The sequence below is a fragment of the Budorcas taxicolor genome, chromosome 11 (assembly GCF_023091745.1).
Source record: "Budorcas taxicolor isolate Tak-1 chromosome 11, Takin1.1, whole genome shotgun sequence".
Lineage (NCBI taxonomy): Eukaryota > Metazoa > Chordata > Mammalia > Artiodactyla > Bovidae > Budorcas > Budorcas taxicolor.
The window spans coordinates 133,846,753-133,865,624 of NC_068920.1; the positions used below are offsets into that span (position 1 = coordinate 133,846,753).

The following is an 18,872-nucleotide window of genomic DNA, read 5'->3' on the forward strand; positions in this document are numbered from 1 at the left end:
TCAGAATCACTTCCCAGGGATGGGGAGTGGTTGGAGGAGCCTGTGGGGGAGGGTGCAGAGAGGATGGGTCAGGCAGGCCTGCACTTCCCTTCAGATCACGTTCGGTTAGTGAGCCACCCTAACTGGGGTCCTCACTGGGGGAGAACTGCCCTTGGTCCCCACGCTCCTGGAGGAGGAAGCTGCAGGGGAGCCCAGGGTCAGAAAAGCAGTCATCATCACCCATCCCCAGTGAGGGTCAGGGCCAGATCTCCTTGCTCCATGGTGTCTTGGGGAATTCAGTGTGGGTGGGCACTGGGGGGGTCCCACTCAGCTTCTAGAGGGTTGTGCAGACAACAGGTGCTTCTTTCTGCCTCTCCTCCTACTTCAGTCCAAAGCCCAGGTCACCTGTGACCAGGGATGGCCTTTCTTCTTCGTGCAGGAGTCTTTGCTGGGGTGGATGACCTTCTGTCCTTGAGCAGGTCTCCAAGGGGAGCCTTACCCACTTAGCATGAGAGTCAGACTTCTCAGGCAAGAGGGGCTTGGGACTCCAAATTATGCCATTTCAAAAGCTCCATCTCCTGTCTGTTTCTGAATGTCTCTGCCCAAGCCGGCCTCCCTGTTCCCTTCAAGACCTTTAGCTGTGAGAATACGGCCCAGAGTGATCTCAGCCTCGGTCGGTGGGGAGAGGGGAGTGAGAGTGACATAGAGGTGAGATGCTCGCTGCCTCCCAGCCTAGGGGTTGGCTTCCAGTGTCAGCCTCAGAGTGCCCGCTGTTGTCCTGGCAACAGTGAGGTTGGGACTGGGGACCTGCCTCCGAGGAGCCAGTGGGGGGCGGGACAGAGGAGGAGGATGCGCCTGCTGCCTGCTGCAGCGCTGCCTCTCTCTCTTTACATGATGAGTCCTGTTATATAAGCAGCTGATGTAGGTGGGGCAAACCCATCACCTACTTGACGGGAACCACAGAGGAAACCCCCTGACATCAGCCTCCGGAGATCCCTGCTGCCTTAACTGCTTCACAGAACCACTCGCGAGTGTGTTTTTAGTTTAGCCTTGAAGGCTTCTTGGTTTGAGAAAAGCCAGAAGGTGAATTTCCCATGGCGTGAAGTAAGAATTAGTGCATCTCCGTTCCAGCTCTCACCTCTTGGATTTCACAGCATGGTCTTCATTCTAACATTCCAGGATTTGGCAAAATAAATGTGTGTTAGATGATGCAAGTAAGGAGCCCTCAGAGGAAAGGTTGTTCTAAGGCCATGGAGGGCCCCTGCCGGTGGGGGGACGGGAATGGGCACTGGTGGCACTGCCCGTGCTGCTGGTGGGCAGCCCCCTGAGCTGGGTCCCTGCCAGGCTCTGGAAGGTCGTGAGCCCTGGCCACATAGCCCAGCAGTGTTATCCTCTGCACACAGCCATGGAGTCCACAGTCTGCATCCAGCGTGGTCAGGGTTATGGTGCATCCCCACCTTTATCTGGCTAGAAGGATGAAGTTTTGTTTAGTAATTGGGGTAGTTGTGCTTTGTTTTTGTTTTTAAACAATTTCTTGTGCCAGGTTGTAGGCTCAGTTTTTACTGAATTGTTTAATCATAACCAAACCCTTCTGGGGAAGAGGCCCTCCTGTCTCCACCCTGGTGAGGCTATCTATTTGGGAGAGTTACTAACTAGAAGGGTCAGGCGAGTGGTCCCAGACATCCGCTCTGTTGGTTTCTGTTTTCTTTGACCTGCCCAGAGCTTCACGACTTTCCAGCACTTAAAAATGTAGACATATGTAAAAACTTGTTATTTCTGACTGCCTTGGCAAATGGAAAGGTCTGCCAGCATGGGGTCAGAGTGAGACTTGCATTCACATCTGAGCCAGGGCGCTTACCTGAGGCATGACCTCGAGCCAGTTACTTCTGCCCTTTGAGCCCCCGTTTCTTTGTCTATGAAATGGGAACAGGATAAGATTATCAGACTGTCTCAAAGATAGGATTCATCCCACAAATACTTTCAGCAGCTGTGAACAGAACAGAGTCTAGATTGCTGCTTAATGTCATGGGCCAGAGAAGGCTTTCTAATAAGATGAGATTTGAGCAGAGACCTGAAGGCAGTGTGGGTGTGAGCCATGCAGTGATGAGAGAAATGAGCAGTAAGTGCAAAGGCCCTGAGGTATGTTTATAGAACGTCAAGGCAGTCAGTGCAGGAGGAGCAGAGGTGAGGGGATGAGAGCAGGGAGGTGCGGCAGAGAGGTAACGGGGTCTGTTAGACCTTGGCTTTTCCCTTAAGGAGGACCCTGCTTTGGAGGATTTAAATGTATCAGTTTGGCTGCTGGTGGAGAGGACACAGCAGTAGAAGCAGGGGGACCAGTTAGAAACTTTGCAGTAATTTTGGTGAGAGAGGATAATGGCCCAGACCAGGATGGAGTGATGAGGAGAACAGAAGATTCTGGATATGTTTTGAAGGCAGGGTGCTGGAGGGTAGACTGGGATATGGGAGAGTGATGGCTCAGTCAGAGATGGCTCTAAGGATTTTAGCCTGGAGGTGGTGAGTTTGCTCTGGGTCCAAGATGAAAGCAGATGGTCTGTGCTTCCACAGCAGGCATCTTAGCACTCTTCTCCACTGATCACAGATGTGACCTCAGCATCCTTCTCAACACAGTGCTCTGGGCAGCTGCTCTCTGTCCCTCAGAGTTGGTATGTGAGCTGGACTTAATTGCTGCTGTAGCATTTTAGGGGTGTACAGTCATTGGGACTGTTTAAATTAAAATTATTTTAAAATTTTAAATTAGAAATCACTTCCTCCATTGCAGTAGCCACATGCCATGTGCTCGGGAGCTCCGTGTGGCTGGCTTGTGGCTACGCGTTGGACAGCAGAGATTACCAAACATTTCCATGAGTGCAGAAAGTGCTGTTCTGGAGGGTGATGCCTTGCCCCTTGAGCCGTGGCTCCTGGTGGGCAGCTCATTAACTCACCAGACCTCTTAGGGGCACCTGCTTTGTGCCAGGCTGTCCGGTGAGGGCTCCAGATACCACGCAGGTGGCTATCTTTGGGCCCAAAGTGCTGTCTCCTGAGATGCTGGTTACCTTGGCCCATAGTAGCCTGTCTCTCGGGACTCCACAGGCACCCAGGGAGGTGACTGTCGGCCCCACCTGCTCCGCACCAGCTCTCCCCTCTAGCAGAGTAGGGATGGGGCCCGACCCTCGGTCTGTGTGGTTTCTCGGCTGTTCTCTCAACTCTGATGTTGGGTGTGGAGTCTGTCTTTCTGGGAGATCCTGGGCTGTTGGCTTGGAGCCTGTCTCGCCCCAGAAGGTCTTGTTTAAAGATATGCTGGGTTTTGAGTTACGCAGCCTCTCTGTCCTCTGAACTCTCCCAGCTTTTGCCTGAAGACAGCAAAGCACTCTTGCCCTGTGAGACCAGCCAGTTGGCATGGAACTTGATGGCCTTGCTCCCCTGAGTTCCTGGGAATACTGTTCACCATTGACCTTCACAGCATGTAGCTCAGGGGTCCGCCTAGGTGACCAGTAACTATTCTTTGAGTGACCTCAATCATGACCTTGTCCTTGGGATGAGGCAGCGCACGTGGGCCCCCTGGGTCTAAATGGTGGCTGTCTGTTCACACTCAAATGGCAGACTGTCCAGATTACACGATGTGGTCCTGTGTCCTCTTGTCAGGTCAGGGGCTATTTGGGCCCTGACCTCCCCGGGCTAACAGGCCAGGTTCCTACTCGGCATTTCCTTCTCCTTCTGCCTCCTCTGCTCAGGTAGTCAGACCAAGATGGGCACCTGCTGGGGCCCAGTGACCTTTTGGCTTCTAAGTGGCCTGGAAACTCCAAGAATGTGGATTAATGAGGACCAGAACAGACATGTTTGCAGACTGCTATGGGTCTTCTCCCAGCCCATTGTAGTGGCATGTGTGTGTGTGTGTGCGTGTGTGTGTGAACACGTAAGAATACACACATCCTTTAACTAGATAAGCAGAATTAACATGCTTACTTCATACAGACCCTGTACATACGCGTGTGCGCACGCCAACCACCTGGGCACTGTTGGTCTCACCACAGTTAATCTGTCTTCCTCCCCTGTCCCTTCCACGAGGATGTTAGCTTCTCCTCAGCCAAGCTCATTTAGCCCAGTCCCTGGTGGCTACGCTGCTGTAATTAACTCTTGAATCTGCCTCATCAGAGTATCAGCTGTAACCACTCGGGGCCCTTGGGAGCAGTGCTGGCCCCCTCCTCTGTCTCAATCCCAGGGCAGCAGGAAGGTGAGACCTGGCCTGAGTCCCCACTAAGGAGAAGGGGGCTTGGTCTGTCCCTTCCCCAAGCCTGGCTGAGGCCGGGCTCACAGTGCTCTGTCCAGGGCTCATCTGAGCAGCTCAGCACGTGACCACTTACAGATGAGGAGACCACAGCTCAGGAGGCCAGTCATCCTGCCGGGGTCACTGCGCTCTCTTCTCCCAGGGACCACCCCACCTGAGGCTGCTCACCCAGCCCCCGCCCTGGAGTGGGCCTGGGTCCTTCTCCTCTACTCACAAGGTCAGTCTTCAGCTCTACTCATAAGGCCTACCAGAGACTTTCCTCTCTCTTTCTGGACCTCGTTTGGTTCTTTGCCCAGAGGGTCAAGGCCTTGCCTTTCGTTGCTGTATATTTTCAGGATGAGCATCAAAGCTTGAGGGCTGGACAGGGGCTTCGGGAGGCTCTTTGCCCGCCTTCTTTCTCCATGTGGAACCACATCACAGCCTCTGGGCCCCTGAATCCCCATCTGCTGGCCAGTCCTCCATTGGTGGTCGCCCCCTCCTGCAGCCTTCTCACATGGCATCTGAGGATGAGAGATCACCACCTCTCGGGGCAGCACATTCTTTATTTGAACTCCTTTGACTTTTAGAACATTCTGCCTCCGTTGGAAGCAATAGTCTATTCTCTGCAGTCTTCCCTTGTGGGGCCTTCAGAGCAAGTGCATCCCTTTTCTACACAACAGCTTTCCTTGGACTTGAATTCTCTGTGAGGCTGCAGGACCCTCCCTTTCCTGGGCTGATTCCCAGTCCTCATCCCCATCCCCCGCCCACCCTCAGGTGCCCCACCTCCAGCACCCTCACCTCATCCCATCCCCCGCCCACCCTCAGGTGCCCCAGCTCCAGCACCCTCACCTCATCCCATCCCCCGCCCACCCTCAGGTGCCCCAGCTCCAGCACCCTCACCTCATCCCATCCCCCGCCCACCCTCAGGTGCCCCAGCTCCAGCACCCTCACCTCATCCCATCCCCCGCCCACCCTCAGGTGCCCCAGCTCCAGCGCCCTCACCTCATCCCATCCGCTGCCCACCCTCAGGTGCCCCAGCTCCAGCACCCTCACCTCATCCCATCCCCCGCCCACCCTCAGGTACCCCACCTCCAGCCCCCTCACCTCATCCCATCCGCTGCCCACCCTCAGGTGCCCCAGCTCCAGCACCCTCACCTCATCCCATCCCCCGCCCACCCTCAGGTGCCCCACCTCCAGCGCCCTCACCTCATCCCATCCCCCGCCCACCCTCAGGTGCCCCAGCTCCAGCGCCCTCACCTCATCCCATCCGCTGCCCACCCTCAGGTGCCCCAGCTCCAGTGCCCTCACCTCATCCCATCCCCCACCCACCCTCAGGTGCCCCAGCTCCAGCGCCCTCACCTCATCCCATCCCCCACCCACCCTCAGGTGCCCCAGCTCCAGCGCCCTCACCTCATCCCATCCCCTGCCCACCCTCAGGTGCCCCATCTCCAGTGCCCTCACCTCATCCCATCCCCCGCCCACCCTCAGGTGCCCCAGCTCCAGCGCCCTCACCTCATCCCATCCGCTGCCCACCCTCAGGTGCCCCAGCTCCAGCACCCTCACCTCATCCCATCCCCCGCCCACCCTCAGGTGCCCCAGCTCCAGCGCCCTCACCTCATCCCATCCGCTGCCCACCCTCAGGTGCCCCAGCTCCAGCACCCTCACCTCACGGTCACTTGCTGACCACGGCCCAGGTGATCTGTTTCTTTGTTGGGGGAGGACCTAGTGGCTCCACACCTCCTCTTCCAGGACCTTAACATCTCCTAAGGGACAAGGGACTTGTGTAGGCACCATTTTATGCTGGGGATTCATTTAAGATCTAATAGCGTCTCAAATGGCTAGACTTTCCCCCAGTGTTGATGCGCTGTGACTCCCCAGTTCTATTCTCTTGTAGTTGGCTATTACATTTACCCACTTTGAACTTCATTCTGTACATTTTCCCAGACCACTATGGAGTGAAATCCATATTAACCAATTGTCCTGTGATGTCCTATCCAGATATTCTATAAATACATCCTATATGTCTTCTGAAGTTTTCTTTCTGGAAGGATTTCCACTTTGAACAGAGAAAGAGAGAACCCATTTTACAGATAAGCAATCAAGGCCAAAGGGGCAGTGTATGCCCTGGGTCACAGGAGCCTTAGAAGCTTGACCTCAGCTCAGTGATTTTTTTTTTTTTTTCTTTTTGCTCTACCCCCTTCAGCTACTCTTCTTCCTTCCAATAAGATTTTTAAACCTTTAAAATGATTTGTCTCTTTAGCAAAGCCTGCTGTGTAGTTAGTCATTATTATCTCCACATCTGTCTTCAACTTCCAACTTCAATTCCTTCTTTTGGTCTAGACCATCAGATTTTAAAAGTAGCTTCAAGGTAAGGAAATGTCCTTTTCCCACAGTCTAGTTTCTGGCAAATGTCCAGCAGGCTCTTGCCAGAACTTTTCCGGGCACCACCAGCCTGGAAAGGCACAGTCCTGAGAAAAGTGGCCTCTGCACACACGTCATTTTTTATAAAAGGAGAGATGATAGGAAGGGGTCTGGAGTGGATCATAGAAATTCACCTGATAATGAATGCTGAGTGTTAGAATTCAAAATGCCAGGAGTTTTAAAGATGTGGAGGTGATAGTTTCAATTCAGTTTTGAAAATGTTACAAAAAACTAATTTAAAAAATTAAAAACGGTAAAGGGAGAAGAAAACTTAAATGAAAAGATCATCAAAATTGTTGAACACCCTCCCCCTGCGCCTTCTCTTTGTTCCTGATAAATTCCAATCACATCTTCCTCTTCTCCCAGTTCTTTGGGACTGTGATCATCAGTGGATTTTGTCTTTGTTAGAGGAGCCTGGGTGAGGGCTGGACCTCTGCACCTTTGACTGTTCATACAGTCCAAGTTTCTGAGGTGTGTTGTCATTTCCACCTTGACTTGAATCTCATTGCTGCCTTGTCCTCTGGGTTTTAAGTGTTCTTTCTGATCCTCAGGTCTCGGTTGAAGGTTTTGCCTGCTGCTTGAGCATGGCCTTGGAGGCCAGGGTCTCTAGCAGTGACCTCAGCAGCAGGATCTTTTTCTTGGTACACCAGTAAGCCCCTCCTCACTACATAATCATGGCTGTGCCTTTGCCCTCAGTTTCCTTTCCTTCAGATCCTTCTCAAATGCTTCTAAAGTGGTGCTTACAAACTTCAGTGTGGTCCCCAGTCAGCTGAGGATCCTGGGCCAGGTGAGCCTCAAGCCCCCGTCTGCAGGCCAAACTCGGGGTCATGAAGCCTCGGGTCTCATGAGGTGGGCTTAGCTGAACCAGGGGACCTTCTAAAGCCTACGCACCCAAGGACTCACCAGAGGTTGCTGCTCTTCCTGGCAGTGTCGAGTACTTCCGGCAGTAACCGGGCACCTTGGGCCCTTTGTGGTCAGTCCAGTTGCAGCTCACTGCACCTGCTCTGTAGGGGAGTCCTGCTGGCACCCCTTCTAAGTGAGCCCCTCTGGAGCTGCTAGAGCTGATATCTCTCACAGCTTTGGGGTAACCCAGTATCCCAGGTCCCTCATTGTTGGTTACATTCAGAGCCAACTGTCAGTCGCTAAGGCAGAGCTCATAGCATTGGCCCCTTTCTCCTCCTCCCCTCAGCCCATAGGGAAGTGGGGGTGAGGCCTTCCCAGGACTGAGCCCAGGCCTCTCCTGCACCCACCTCAGCAGCACCCTCCTTCTCCTCTGCTGACCATCAGGAGGAATCCCAGCTGTGGTCTGATGTGCCCCAGGCCACCATGCTGAGGCGCCCACAGAGGACCCACCCTCCCACATAGCACCATGGGGACTGGGGCCCACAGAATGTTCTGGTGGGCTCACTCCCAGGTGAGCTCCTTACTAGATAAGATTCGGGCACTTCACATTCATAGCAGAACAACGTCTGATGCAGGTGAGGGTTGCATCAGTCAAAGAGCCCTGGGTTCGAGTTCTGGGTCTTCCATGAGGCCCGAGGAACTGGAACAAACCACTAACCCGCCACACCTCGATTTGGGCACCTGCAGAATGGAGGCAGTTTGCACATTTGTGAAAATACAGGGTAGGTGGGAAGGTTTTAGGGAAGGAGAGGGACAGCTGTGATATTGGTCAATAGCGTCCATTTGCCAGGCGAGGTGCTGTCTTCTGAGAACTGCAGAAAGAAGGCAGCCCAGAGTGCTGCTTCTGTCTCACGGCTCCCAAGGGAGGGCTACCACTGCCTCCTCCTCCCTTCTCTGTGGGGCTGTGGCCTCCTGCTCGTTTCGTACCTGGCCGTCAGTCTTCTTTCTCAGCTTAGACCCGAGCAGACACAGGAGTCTGGAGCTAGCTCAGTGGCCTTGCAGGGATTGTCCTTTTCGAAGAAAACCGTGGTAGCTGTAGACAAGCTGGGGTCAGGTCACAGCTGGAGGCAACAGGAAGTTTTGTGTTTATTTCCAGTTTAAAACGTAGTTTAAAAAAGCCGCAGCAGTATGATGCCATATGGAGGTGGGCTCGTTGCTCAGTCGTGTCTGACTCTTGGCAACCCCGTGGGCTTGTAGCCTGCCAGGCTCCTCTGTCTGTGGAATTCTCCAGGCAAAAATACTGGAGTGGGTTGCCACCTCCTTCTCTAGATGACACCATATAGCAGTTTCGAGAAACATCTGAAAATTTCTCCTAATTCAATCTCCCACATTGAATTGCCCGTTTCTGTCTGGCATATATTTTTCTGCTGTTATTAAGATGCACGTGTATCCAGCGTCACCTTCACAGATTACAGTTCTGTGTCTTGCTTCTCTTTCTCAGTATTTCCTTGTAACAGTTTCATTCACAAGGTCATTTCGAAGGTTTCATAATCTTCCATCCAGAGGGTGTGTCACAATCTTATGAGCCATTTTCTGGACGTTTGGGCTGCTTAGAGTTTTTTCCACAAGTATAAGTGATGCTGCAGTGAGGTTCTTCTTGCACATAAATCTTTTTATTTCTTTTGGATTATTTCTGTTGGATAAATTCCCAGAGGAGCAATTAATGGGTCAGAGGCTTGGAACATTCTTATGACTCTCAAAACATATAGCAACTGCTGTCTTAGGAAGAGCAGGGTGGGGCTCTGCCTCTCTGCTGGGGAGACCAAGCCATATCTCTCAGCTCTGGGCCCCTGAGACGGCCCTGCATGGCCCCTGTCCTGTCCACGCCTGCACCCCCTGGGAGACCCACCTGGCAAGTGCACGTGGATCCCAGCTTCTCCTTCCTTCAAGGACGTAGAGGAAATGTTGGAGTTTTACCTGGACTCTGAGAGTGACTGTCAAGAACCTTCTATGTGTGTGTGAGGATTTATCAGAAAGATCCACTGTTAGCATCACACAGTCTTAAAAGAGGCCAGGACCCTGGAATGGGTTTAGAATCTCTGAAGTGTAAGGGCAAACAAGGTCAGCATCAGCGAAGATGCTGGTAAAGTGGGTATAAGTGAGGAGCAGGGTGAACACACCTGGCCAGGGGCTGGGGACTCTGGGGAGGTGGCAGGTTGGTGAGGAAGGGTGTTCTAGAAAGAGTGACACCAGAGCAGAGGGCAGGAAGGCATGCAGAGAAAAGCAGATGGTGTCCAGCTTGTCTACCGGGAGGGGCCACTAGGGAAGTCGGGGGGAGTCAAAGCCATGAAAGCAAGTGGGTCATGTGGAGGAGGCCTTGGGGCCACAGAGAACACTGTGGGAGCCATCCGGGGATGTGAAATCAGACGTGGAAGGCGGTGGGGGGAGGAGGAGAGCAGAGCCTGGCCGGCACGAAAGTCCTGGGGTTGTGACGTGGGCCTAGCCCCTCCTTCACTGCCCACTCAGCCACTTTCCTGCTCCTGCCCTCCACCTTCTAGAATGTTCTTTCCTGTCAAGTCCCTTTCCTGCATTTTTTCTCATCTGACAAATTGCCCCTTCTTCTGTGTACACTATGCCTACTTCTTATTTAAGACCTGTTTTATCAGGGTGACTTAAGGTAGACCCTGCCCTGGAATTCTCCAGGCAGAAATACTGGAGTGGGTTGGCATGCCCTCCTCCAGGGGATCTTCCTGACTCAGGGATCAAACTCACGTCTCTTATGTCTCCTGCATTGGCAGGCAGGTTCTTTACCACCACTGCCACCTGGGAGGCCCCTATCAGACTCTACCTTAAAGAGACTCTGCCTGCTTAATCGTTTCTGGTCGACCATGAGGTTGCCTCACACGGCACACGAAGATCTGTAGCCGTAATTTACAACACAGCCGCTTTCTTATTATTTGACAATTTGACGTTGAATGATGATCTGCTTTCAGAACTCATCTGTTCTCTTGCAAAAAGCTACAGAGGCATATGATGCAAAAAGTGACAGTCCCCCCTGTGGCACTCCCCAGAGATGAGCCCCTGACCTCCTCGCCCTGTTGTCTTCGAGGCACCCGGGTGTGGGGCATCAGAGCTGCAATGCTTTGTTTCAGCTGCTGCCTTTGTCCGGCCCTGGTTGACAGTCCTAGAGCCCAGACTGTGCTAGGAGCGGCCACCACACAGGACTAGATTGTATCTTGATGTCCCCAAGGTTCCCAGGGAGCCCAGAGAGTCTTTTTTTGAAGGAGAGTTTGGTGCAGAGTCCGAGGGTGTGGGAGAGGCCTGACCGTGTGGGCAGGGGCCGCAGAGTTTGCAGTAGACGGGCAGCACCACGCTGGACTTTCTTGATCCTTGGTGTCCTGTGGTCCGTCTCCACCCTTCCCAGCCTGGCATGTCCTCCCCAGCCCCTCACACACCTGCTGATTCTTTGTATTACTGTGCACCCCGCATACATATGTCAGGGGGAGAAAAAGGCTGAGACGAGCATGGAAGGCAGGATCCTTCTTTGTGTCCCCTCATCATGATGCCTGGATCAGACAGAGCTCACAGGCCCAGCCGAGGGACAGAAGGTCTCCTGCTGACCTGAAAACCCCCTGGAGCTTGTCATCTGTAAGCCTGTGGTCAGCTTGGAAGGCCGGGGCAAGTGTAGACCTTGTCTTTCTGGGACACTTTCTGTCTCAGTGCCTTAGTGACACTTCACGTCAAGCGACACAAGAGCAGCTAAGGCATAAGGATACTTGCTGTGTGCAGACGCCATTCTAAGGGCTTCATGGTAACGAGTCACTCAGTCTCTCCATGGGTTTCTGAGCCCCATCAGTGCTCTGAAGATGCTCAGGTCTCAACACTCAGCCTTTTCAGGGCAGGAACTGACCTGTCCTGGGCCTCCAGCTGCTTCCCAGGGTGGGGTCTGCCCTGCCAGGTCTCCAGGGAAGGTCACCTGGTTCCTGGCCCACGTCTGTGACCAGGATTGGGGTATTTCTTCCCAGAGTGTCCACACCGGCCCTGCCCTTCCCGCTAACCCTCTCCTCCCCCACAGGAGAACCTTATGCTCTCCATCCTGCCCAAGCACGTGGCCGACGAGATGCTGAAGGACATGAAGAAGGACGAGAGCCAGAAGGACCAGCAGCAGTTCAACACCATGTACATGTACCGCCATGAGAACGTCAGGTGCGCCGGCCCCGGGCCTGGGTTCCAAGCACTGGATGGGGACTTCAGGGGGTCGAATGAGGACTGTGGACTTCGAGAGTCTTCCTGGAAACATGCACCCCCTCCCCACAGTATGAACTTCAGCCCCTGCAGGAGCTGCCTTGCTGCCAGATGTTGGGGGCTGAGATGGGCTGTATGGTCCAGACCCGTCATTGTACATACACCAAAGACAAGCTAAGCTAGAGGCCAGAGCCCTGAATGCGCCCTGGATGTGCCAGGGTCTCACCACTTAGGGGCCTGAGTGAGGACCTGGCTGCCTGGGGGCTGGAGTGGGAGCTGGGGGTGATTAGCATGGAGCCCTGCTTGCTATCCACGTCCTCACTGCTGAGCCTTCCTCCCCTCCAGCATCCTCTTTGCTGATATTGTGGGCTTCACCCAGCTGTCCTCAGCTTGCAGTGCCCAGGAGCTTGTGAAGCTGCTCAATGAGCTCTTTGCCCGCTTTGACAAGCTGGCGGCTGTAAGTACCCTGCCCCTCAGCTGGCTTTCCATGGTGGCGGGTGGGGGGCGGGGGGCACCCACGTGGCCTGGGCCTGCCCCTCCCCCTCCTCCCTGGCTCCCACAACTTCCTCCCACCCAGCCTTCCCCAGCGGTCTTTGCCTCTCACCCCTCCTTACCGAGGAGGGGGTGCCTCGGGACCCCAGTCCACACCCTGCCCTTTCAGAAATACCACCAGCTTCGGATTAAGATCCTGGGCGACTGCTACTACTGCATCTGCGGGCTGCCTGACTACCGGGAGGACCACGCCGTCTGCTCCATCCTCATGGGGCTCGCCATGGTGGAGGCCATCTCGTAAGTGGGCGCCGCTGGCGGGGGATGGGGGGGCTCCCAGAGTACGGGTCCCGGCCCCTTGGGGAAGCACACCTTCCGAGCTGGCATGTTTTGGTGGGCCCTGTGCAACCCAGGCCCCCTAGGAGGGTCCGTCAGGGTGCGACGTGGGTGCAGCCTCCGACGGAGGCTTTTCCGGCCTCAGGCCATGCTCTTTGTTCTGCTAGGCGGTGCCCTCATCATGAAATGCCTCCACCTCACATTTTCTTTACTTTCCTCCCAAGTGTCCCCCATCTCTTCTCCCTGTGTTTCCTCATCATGACCCCGCCCTTATCTCTGGACAGGTAAGTTCAGAGACCCCCATGCCTATCTTTTGAACCAGGAAGTCCAAGTGCAGCAGAGGAGGGACCACTGAGGTCACAAGGTGTTTGGGCAGCAGAGCCAGGCCTGGAACCCTGGTCTCTGAGCTCAGAGCTCTGGCTCCTGCCTTGAGGCCGGGAGCCTTGAGGGCAGTGAGCTCTGTGCCCCCAGGATCTTTTCCGCTGTGGTCTCTGCACCCTGAGCTTGGAGATGCCTGGGGGATGCTCCTGGCTGTCCCCTCAAGGCCTCTGGGGGGCCCTGGGTGGCATCAGTCCCCCAAAAGCACCTTGCTGAGTCTGGGAATTGAGTGTGTGTCCAAGGGGGTGGTTTTGCATTGTTAGAGCATCCTCCTCTAGGACTGGCTGGAGAGAAGCCGGGACTGCCTTTCCCTGGGGACCATGGTTCAGGTTTTAGAGATTCACTTCCACTCCCATCACGGTTGGGCAAAATTCTGAAATTCACGTGTGTCTCCTCTTGGAGGTCTCAGGCTGGGGGGTGGTCCCCTTCACGCACACACACCTAGCACAGGGCCTGCACATAGCAGGCGCTCGGTGATGTCAGCTGCATGGATGAGAGCAGTCGGAGGTCGCTCAGGGGCAGAGGGTCTCTGCTGTTTCCGGCCCCCCGTCTCCCCTCAAATCACACACAGGTTGTTGAATGTAGGCTCAAGCCGCTGGCTGCTGTAACCCCAGCAGTGGGTGACTCAGACGTGGGCAGAAAGCAGAGGGGTTGGCCGCCTGGCTGGGCACAGGCTCAACCCGCCCTTGTTTGTGTGGGTACCTGGCAGGTATGTGCGGGAGAAGACGAAGACTGGGGTGGACATGCGAGTGGGGGTGCACACGGGCACCGTGCTGGGGGGCGTCCTCGGCCAGAAACGCTGGCAGTACGATGTGTGGTCCACCGACGTCACCGTGGCCAACAAGATGGAGGCTGGCGGCATCCCTGGGTGAGCGCGTGTTCCTTCCCAGGGTGGGGACAGGCATAGGGGTTGAGGGAGGGGGCCGTCCCAGCCATCCCTCGGGGCTGTGGTCTAGATGAGGGACGAGGGACCTTGGAGCACCAGGCCTCCGCACCCAGGAGCAGCTCCTCCTCCTGGGCCCTGCAGGAGCCTGTCCAACCTCCCCTTTACTTGCCATGGGGCTGCCGGGCTCCGAGGTCCCCGTAGCTCCTGCAGGGCGCAGGTCTCAGTGGAGGGCGTTATTAGCTGTGAGAGTCTCCTGACAGGCCCTGAAGCACCTGCACGTCTCACTGAGCTCTTTACAGACTCGGTCAGGGTTGGCAGGGCAGGCCCTGTCCTCAGGATGGACAGGGATGTGGCAAAAACTTCCCAGCCTTGGTCCGGGGGGCTTCCCTCGGACACAGTCACAATTCTCTCCCTCAAAGTGGCTCCCTAGACATGGGTTACTACCCCTTGACAGCTGGTGGTACAGCTGAGACTCACACCGGGTGGATACTAATCAGACTTTATGACCTTCGTGTTCAGAGCAGACTTCAGTTCCTTATCTCATCTGATACCCTCAGCTGCCTGGGAGGACAGACCGTCTCACGGACTGACCGCTGAGGCCCAGAGAGGGGGACGTGCGGGGCTGCCCACACAGCCAGCTAGTGGCAGGACTTGCGGGGCACTGCTGTGTCCCGGGGGCAGCGGGCAGGGTGGGGGCTGCCTGGCCTGTGCTCAGGGCCCCTCTCACCGGAACCCAGGCGTGTGCACATCTCCCAGAGCACCATGGACTGCCTGAAAGGAGAGTTCGACGTGGAGCCGGGTGAGGGGGGCAGTCGCTGTGATTACCTGGAAGAGAAGGGCATCGAGACCTACCTCATCATCGCTTCCAAGCCAGAGGTGAAGAAGACAGCTGCCCAAAACGGCCTCAACGGCTCGGTGAGTCCTCTGCCCACCCCCCAGGCCTAGAGATGAGATTGTAGAAGAGTTGGCAGGACCGTGAGAGGTCCTCTCGGTGCAGTGTTAGAGCAAAGGGCAGTACAAGGTATTTTGTGCCAAAGGTAAAGTCTGAGCAACAGGAAATGCTCTAAAGAACTCAGAAAAAGTAGAAAGCTGTCCTGCAGAAAATTAGGATATGTCAGGGTGGAAAGTGGAGCCCCAGGAAATGACACTTGACCCGGTCACAGAATTCTTGAGTCTTCATATTTCATGAGTGCTACACGTGGAACTTCAATATATTCCCCAGAACAAACAAAAAGTCTTCTTCTAAGCAATTCTGTAAGATGCTAACTGACAATCATTTGAGAAATCAGTGACCTTTGTGAAGTGATGGAACATTTAGTTTCTGGCCAAAAAAAAGTTTTTAGTGAATTTTAAAATGTTACTCCTTAAAAAAAAATTACCCACAAATTTGCTTGTCCTAGGGACCACCTTCAAGTCACAGAGCAGCAGTCAAATGTGTCTTTGTGACAGCCACACACATTCCTGTTCGCTCTAATCTTGTGTTTTCTTATTCAATCAACCCTTGCATGGTGCATCATGTGAGTCAGGAGTTGTTTGTGGCACCTGACACCCCCGAGAGGGTTATGGGTGGGGTCTTGGCTTGGCAGCAGCATCTTTATAAAGCTGTTTTTCATTATTCAGTTTTCCAATTAGAGAAAAGTTGAGTTCATGGATGTGTAACTTGAAACACTGGCACAGAGGCTCCGGGTGAGTAGAGTGGGGTCTGAGTTGTTGGGCCCCAGGACCCGGATGCCACCATGCAGGAAGGAAGCACAGGCGACAGCATCCCATGGACGGGAGTCAGACTTCTTCCCAAATGCTCCAGCCAGACAAATGAGCTGACCCATTCCTCATGGAATCATGGGCGCTGTTCCCTTCAAAACTTGTACTGACATTTTGAGGCAATCCAGGTTTTCAGTGTTTTGTAAAGTTGACTTTCAGCTGTTTCTTAGATGCCCCTACCTGAAAAATATAAATGTCTCAAAGTGGAAAAGCTGGGTTAAAGGTTCTGCACAATGTAAGTTTAACCCACATCCCCACCTCCTGCCACCCCCCCTGGGCCCTTGCTGGTCTTTGACTCACTTTTTTCTTCATTCATCTGAAAGATGAAGCCAGGATATCTCACTGTTTTAATCGCATTTCTTCAGTTATTAGTATGACTGGACACTTTCCACATGGTCGTCAGCCTGGGGCTTCTCTTCTGTGAACGGCATGTTCGTATCTAACCTTTGAGGAGTTTCTGCACCTTTGATTTGTAGACTTTGTTGTTTATGAGATGAACCCTCTGTCACACGATGCTCGTCAGATCTGTGTCAGGCATCTGCTTTATGCCGAGCACCGTGGTGCATCTCTCTCGGACAATGTAAGATGCTGGCCTGCTGTAGATCGTATCCGCTAGTTGTTTTCTGTACCAGGCGCTGCAGGAACTGTCCGCCCCCAGTGGGTGTTAACTGTGCTGACAGCTTAGCACAGTTATCATAAGCCTTTGTGATTAGCTCAACGGGAGTTCAGAACTTCTCCTGCTCCAGATGTGCTCTGAGAAGGCCGAGCTAGCAGATCACCAAACCTGCTCAGCAGGGAGTGAGTTGGAAGCAGTCGAGCACGGACAAGATAGAGGAGGTGACACACGGGCCACGTGTGAGTGGTGACAGGGAGCAGAAGGGACAGAGGTGACAGGGCTTCTCTGGGCCTCACGGGAGCAGACACCATTCCATCTGCAGTGACCTCTCCCCGTGGTTTAGCTGAACAGAGTGATGAGGAGGAGAGTGTGAGAAGAGTTATCACAACGAATCCTTCCCAAGTGTTGGAAAGACGTCTCCTGTCTCTATGGACCTTGTTGCCAGTCTCATTTAGTTGTCCTGAATGCCATCGCCAACAGCTCCCAGATTGTGATCTCAGCCCCACTGGCATCCCTGCGCTAAACTTCCAGCCACGGGTGAATCTCCATCTGTGTGTGTGTGCGCATGCATGCTCAGTCATGTCTGACTCTTTGCGACCCCGTGGACTGTAGCCTGCTAGGCTCCTCTGTCCATAGGATTCTCTAGGCAAGAATATTGGAGTAGGTAGAGCCATTTCCTCCCCCAGGAGATCTGCCCAGCCCAGGGATTGAACCTGCATTTCATGTGTCTCCTGCATTGACAGGCAGGTGTTTTTCATCATTGCACCACCTGGGAAGCCCACTGGTCCAAAGCTGAGCTCCCAAACCTCTCTCCACCCTAGAACCCACTCTTCCTTGGTCTTCCCAATGCCGATCAGTGGCAACTCCCTTCTTTTAACTGCTCAGCCCCAAATCTTTGAAGACACCCTTGCCCACAAACCCCTTCTTGCACGGTGTACCTCTAGGCCCCTCTTCTCACCCCTGGCAGCCACGTCCCACCTGCACCACGGTCGTCTCCTGCTTGTGTCAGCGCGGTGGTCCCGCAACTTCTCACCCTGCTCCTGCCCTCGCCCCACTGCCCTGTCTGCTCACAGCTGCCAGAGCGGTCCTGCAGGGATGTTGGGTGAATCATGTCACCACCCCCTGGCTCAGCATCTTCCTTTGGTCCCCGTCTCACTCAGAGGAAAAGCCAAAGCCCCCTGAGGAACTTTGATCCAGGAACCCCATCCAGCAGGTCCTCACCTTTCACTCACTTGCTCGACTGGGGCAGCGCGGGCCTCCTGGCTGCTGCTCAGACCCCCCGGGTGCACGCCCACCCCGGGTGCACGCCCACCCCGGGTGCACGCCCACCCCAGGCTTCCTGCTCCCCCAAACCTGAGAGTTGCATAATGTGCTCTTTCATGTGTTTACAGTGACCCCTCCCCAGCCTCCCCTTCACAGTCATCTCTCTGGGAACCCCTGTGTCCCTTGCCTCCCCTGCCTCTCCAGGCCCTGCTCCCAGACTTCCTGTAACCACTTATTCTTTGTTTCACTGCTGCCTGCCTCCCCACTAGAAGGTGGGATCCCAGGTCAGGACATTGTGTCTGTGTCCCCAGAAGTTACAACAGTTCCTGTCACACAGTAGCTACTCAATAAATACTCAGTAAATGAATGAGTGGACTGTGTTCCTGTGTAGAGGATCTCATTTATTCTGTCAAGGAAAAGTACTAATCCCTGGGGAAACTGGTTTATGGAATTTATTCAGACATTTGGAAGGCGTTTGACTGGGCTCTCTACCCCAAGCATGACCCCTGTGAGGCTCTATGTCCCTGAGTTACCTAGAAATAGGAGTTGGAACAATAGGATCTTTCTCTGCTTGGAAAAGGTTTAATGCTAGAAATTTAATACTAGAAAATTACAGCATTCTAAAGTGGATGTTCTGGAGGAGGAAACGAATAGTGAGATTTCTAAAGCTATGAGGCCTCTGAACTCTAGTGGGGAGATTCCAAACCAGAGAGTAGACCAGCCCCTTGCCTGGGTGGGCGGCTGGCAGTGCCTGGGGGCCCCTGATGGCCCCTCCCTTCTGCTGCAGGCCCTGCTGAACGGAGCGCCACCTTCCTCAAAGCCCAGCTCCCCTGCCCTCATTGAGACCAAGGAGTCCAACGGGAGCATTCACACCAGCAGCTCTATATCTGAGGAGCCCGAGGAGCAAGATGCCCAGGTATGGGTGGGGCTGAGCCCCGGGATGTGGGTGGAGATGGGGAGGCAGAAGGTGAAGAGTCCTGAGCTGAAGGGCAGGCCTGGCCCCTAGCTGGGCTCCATCCTTGGAACTGCATAACCTGGGGCAGGTCACCCCCCACCTGGTCTCACTGGCCCCTCTTCAGTTACTGGGGATGGAGTGGCTAAGGTCAGAGGATGTGCCCACTGCCACAGCCTGGTCCAGCTCCGATGTCCCTAACTCTGTAGGTCTGAGGGCACAAGGACACCAGTGGACACTGCTCCAGGATCGGACCGTTTTGGAAGTGGGCCTTCAGGGCTGTGCCCACCTCTCTAGCTAGGTCCAAACCCCACAAGTCCTGTGCTCAAATGGAGGGTTTCCAAAGGAATCAACAGGCTGTCCCCCTGAGATCAGGGCCCACTTTGGGAGTTCAGGATCCTGTCCAGGATCCGTCCATTACTGAAGAGCTTCCTCAGTA

The 18,872-nt window shown here is 54.4% G+C and overlaps 1 protein-coding gene across 1 annotated transcript in view; it reads left to right on the top strand.

Moving 5' to 3' along the window:
* The window catches only part of ADCY3 (adenylate cyclase 3), an 87,274-nt gene that overhangs the window by 52,249 nt on the left and 16,153 nt on the right, over nucleotides 1-18,872 (top strand). The window contains exons 3-8 of the mRNA XM_052649699.1: nucleotides 11,583-11,713; nucleotides 12,098-12,209; nucleotides 12,414-12,541; nucleotides 13,665-13,823; nucleotides 14,579-14,756; nucleotides 18,269-18,397. Of these exons, the coding sequence (XP_052505659.1) occupies nucleotides 11,583-11,713; nucleotides 12,098-12,209; nucleotides 12,414-12,541; nucleotides 13,665-13,823; nucleotides 14,579-14,756; nucleotides 18,269-18,397 (837 nt within the window). The remainder of the gene's footprint in view (nucleotides 1-11,582; nucleotides 11,714-12,097; nucleotides 12,210-12,413; nucleotides 12,542-13,664; nucleotides 13,824-14,578; nucleotides 14,757-18,268; nucleotides 18,398-18,872) is intronic.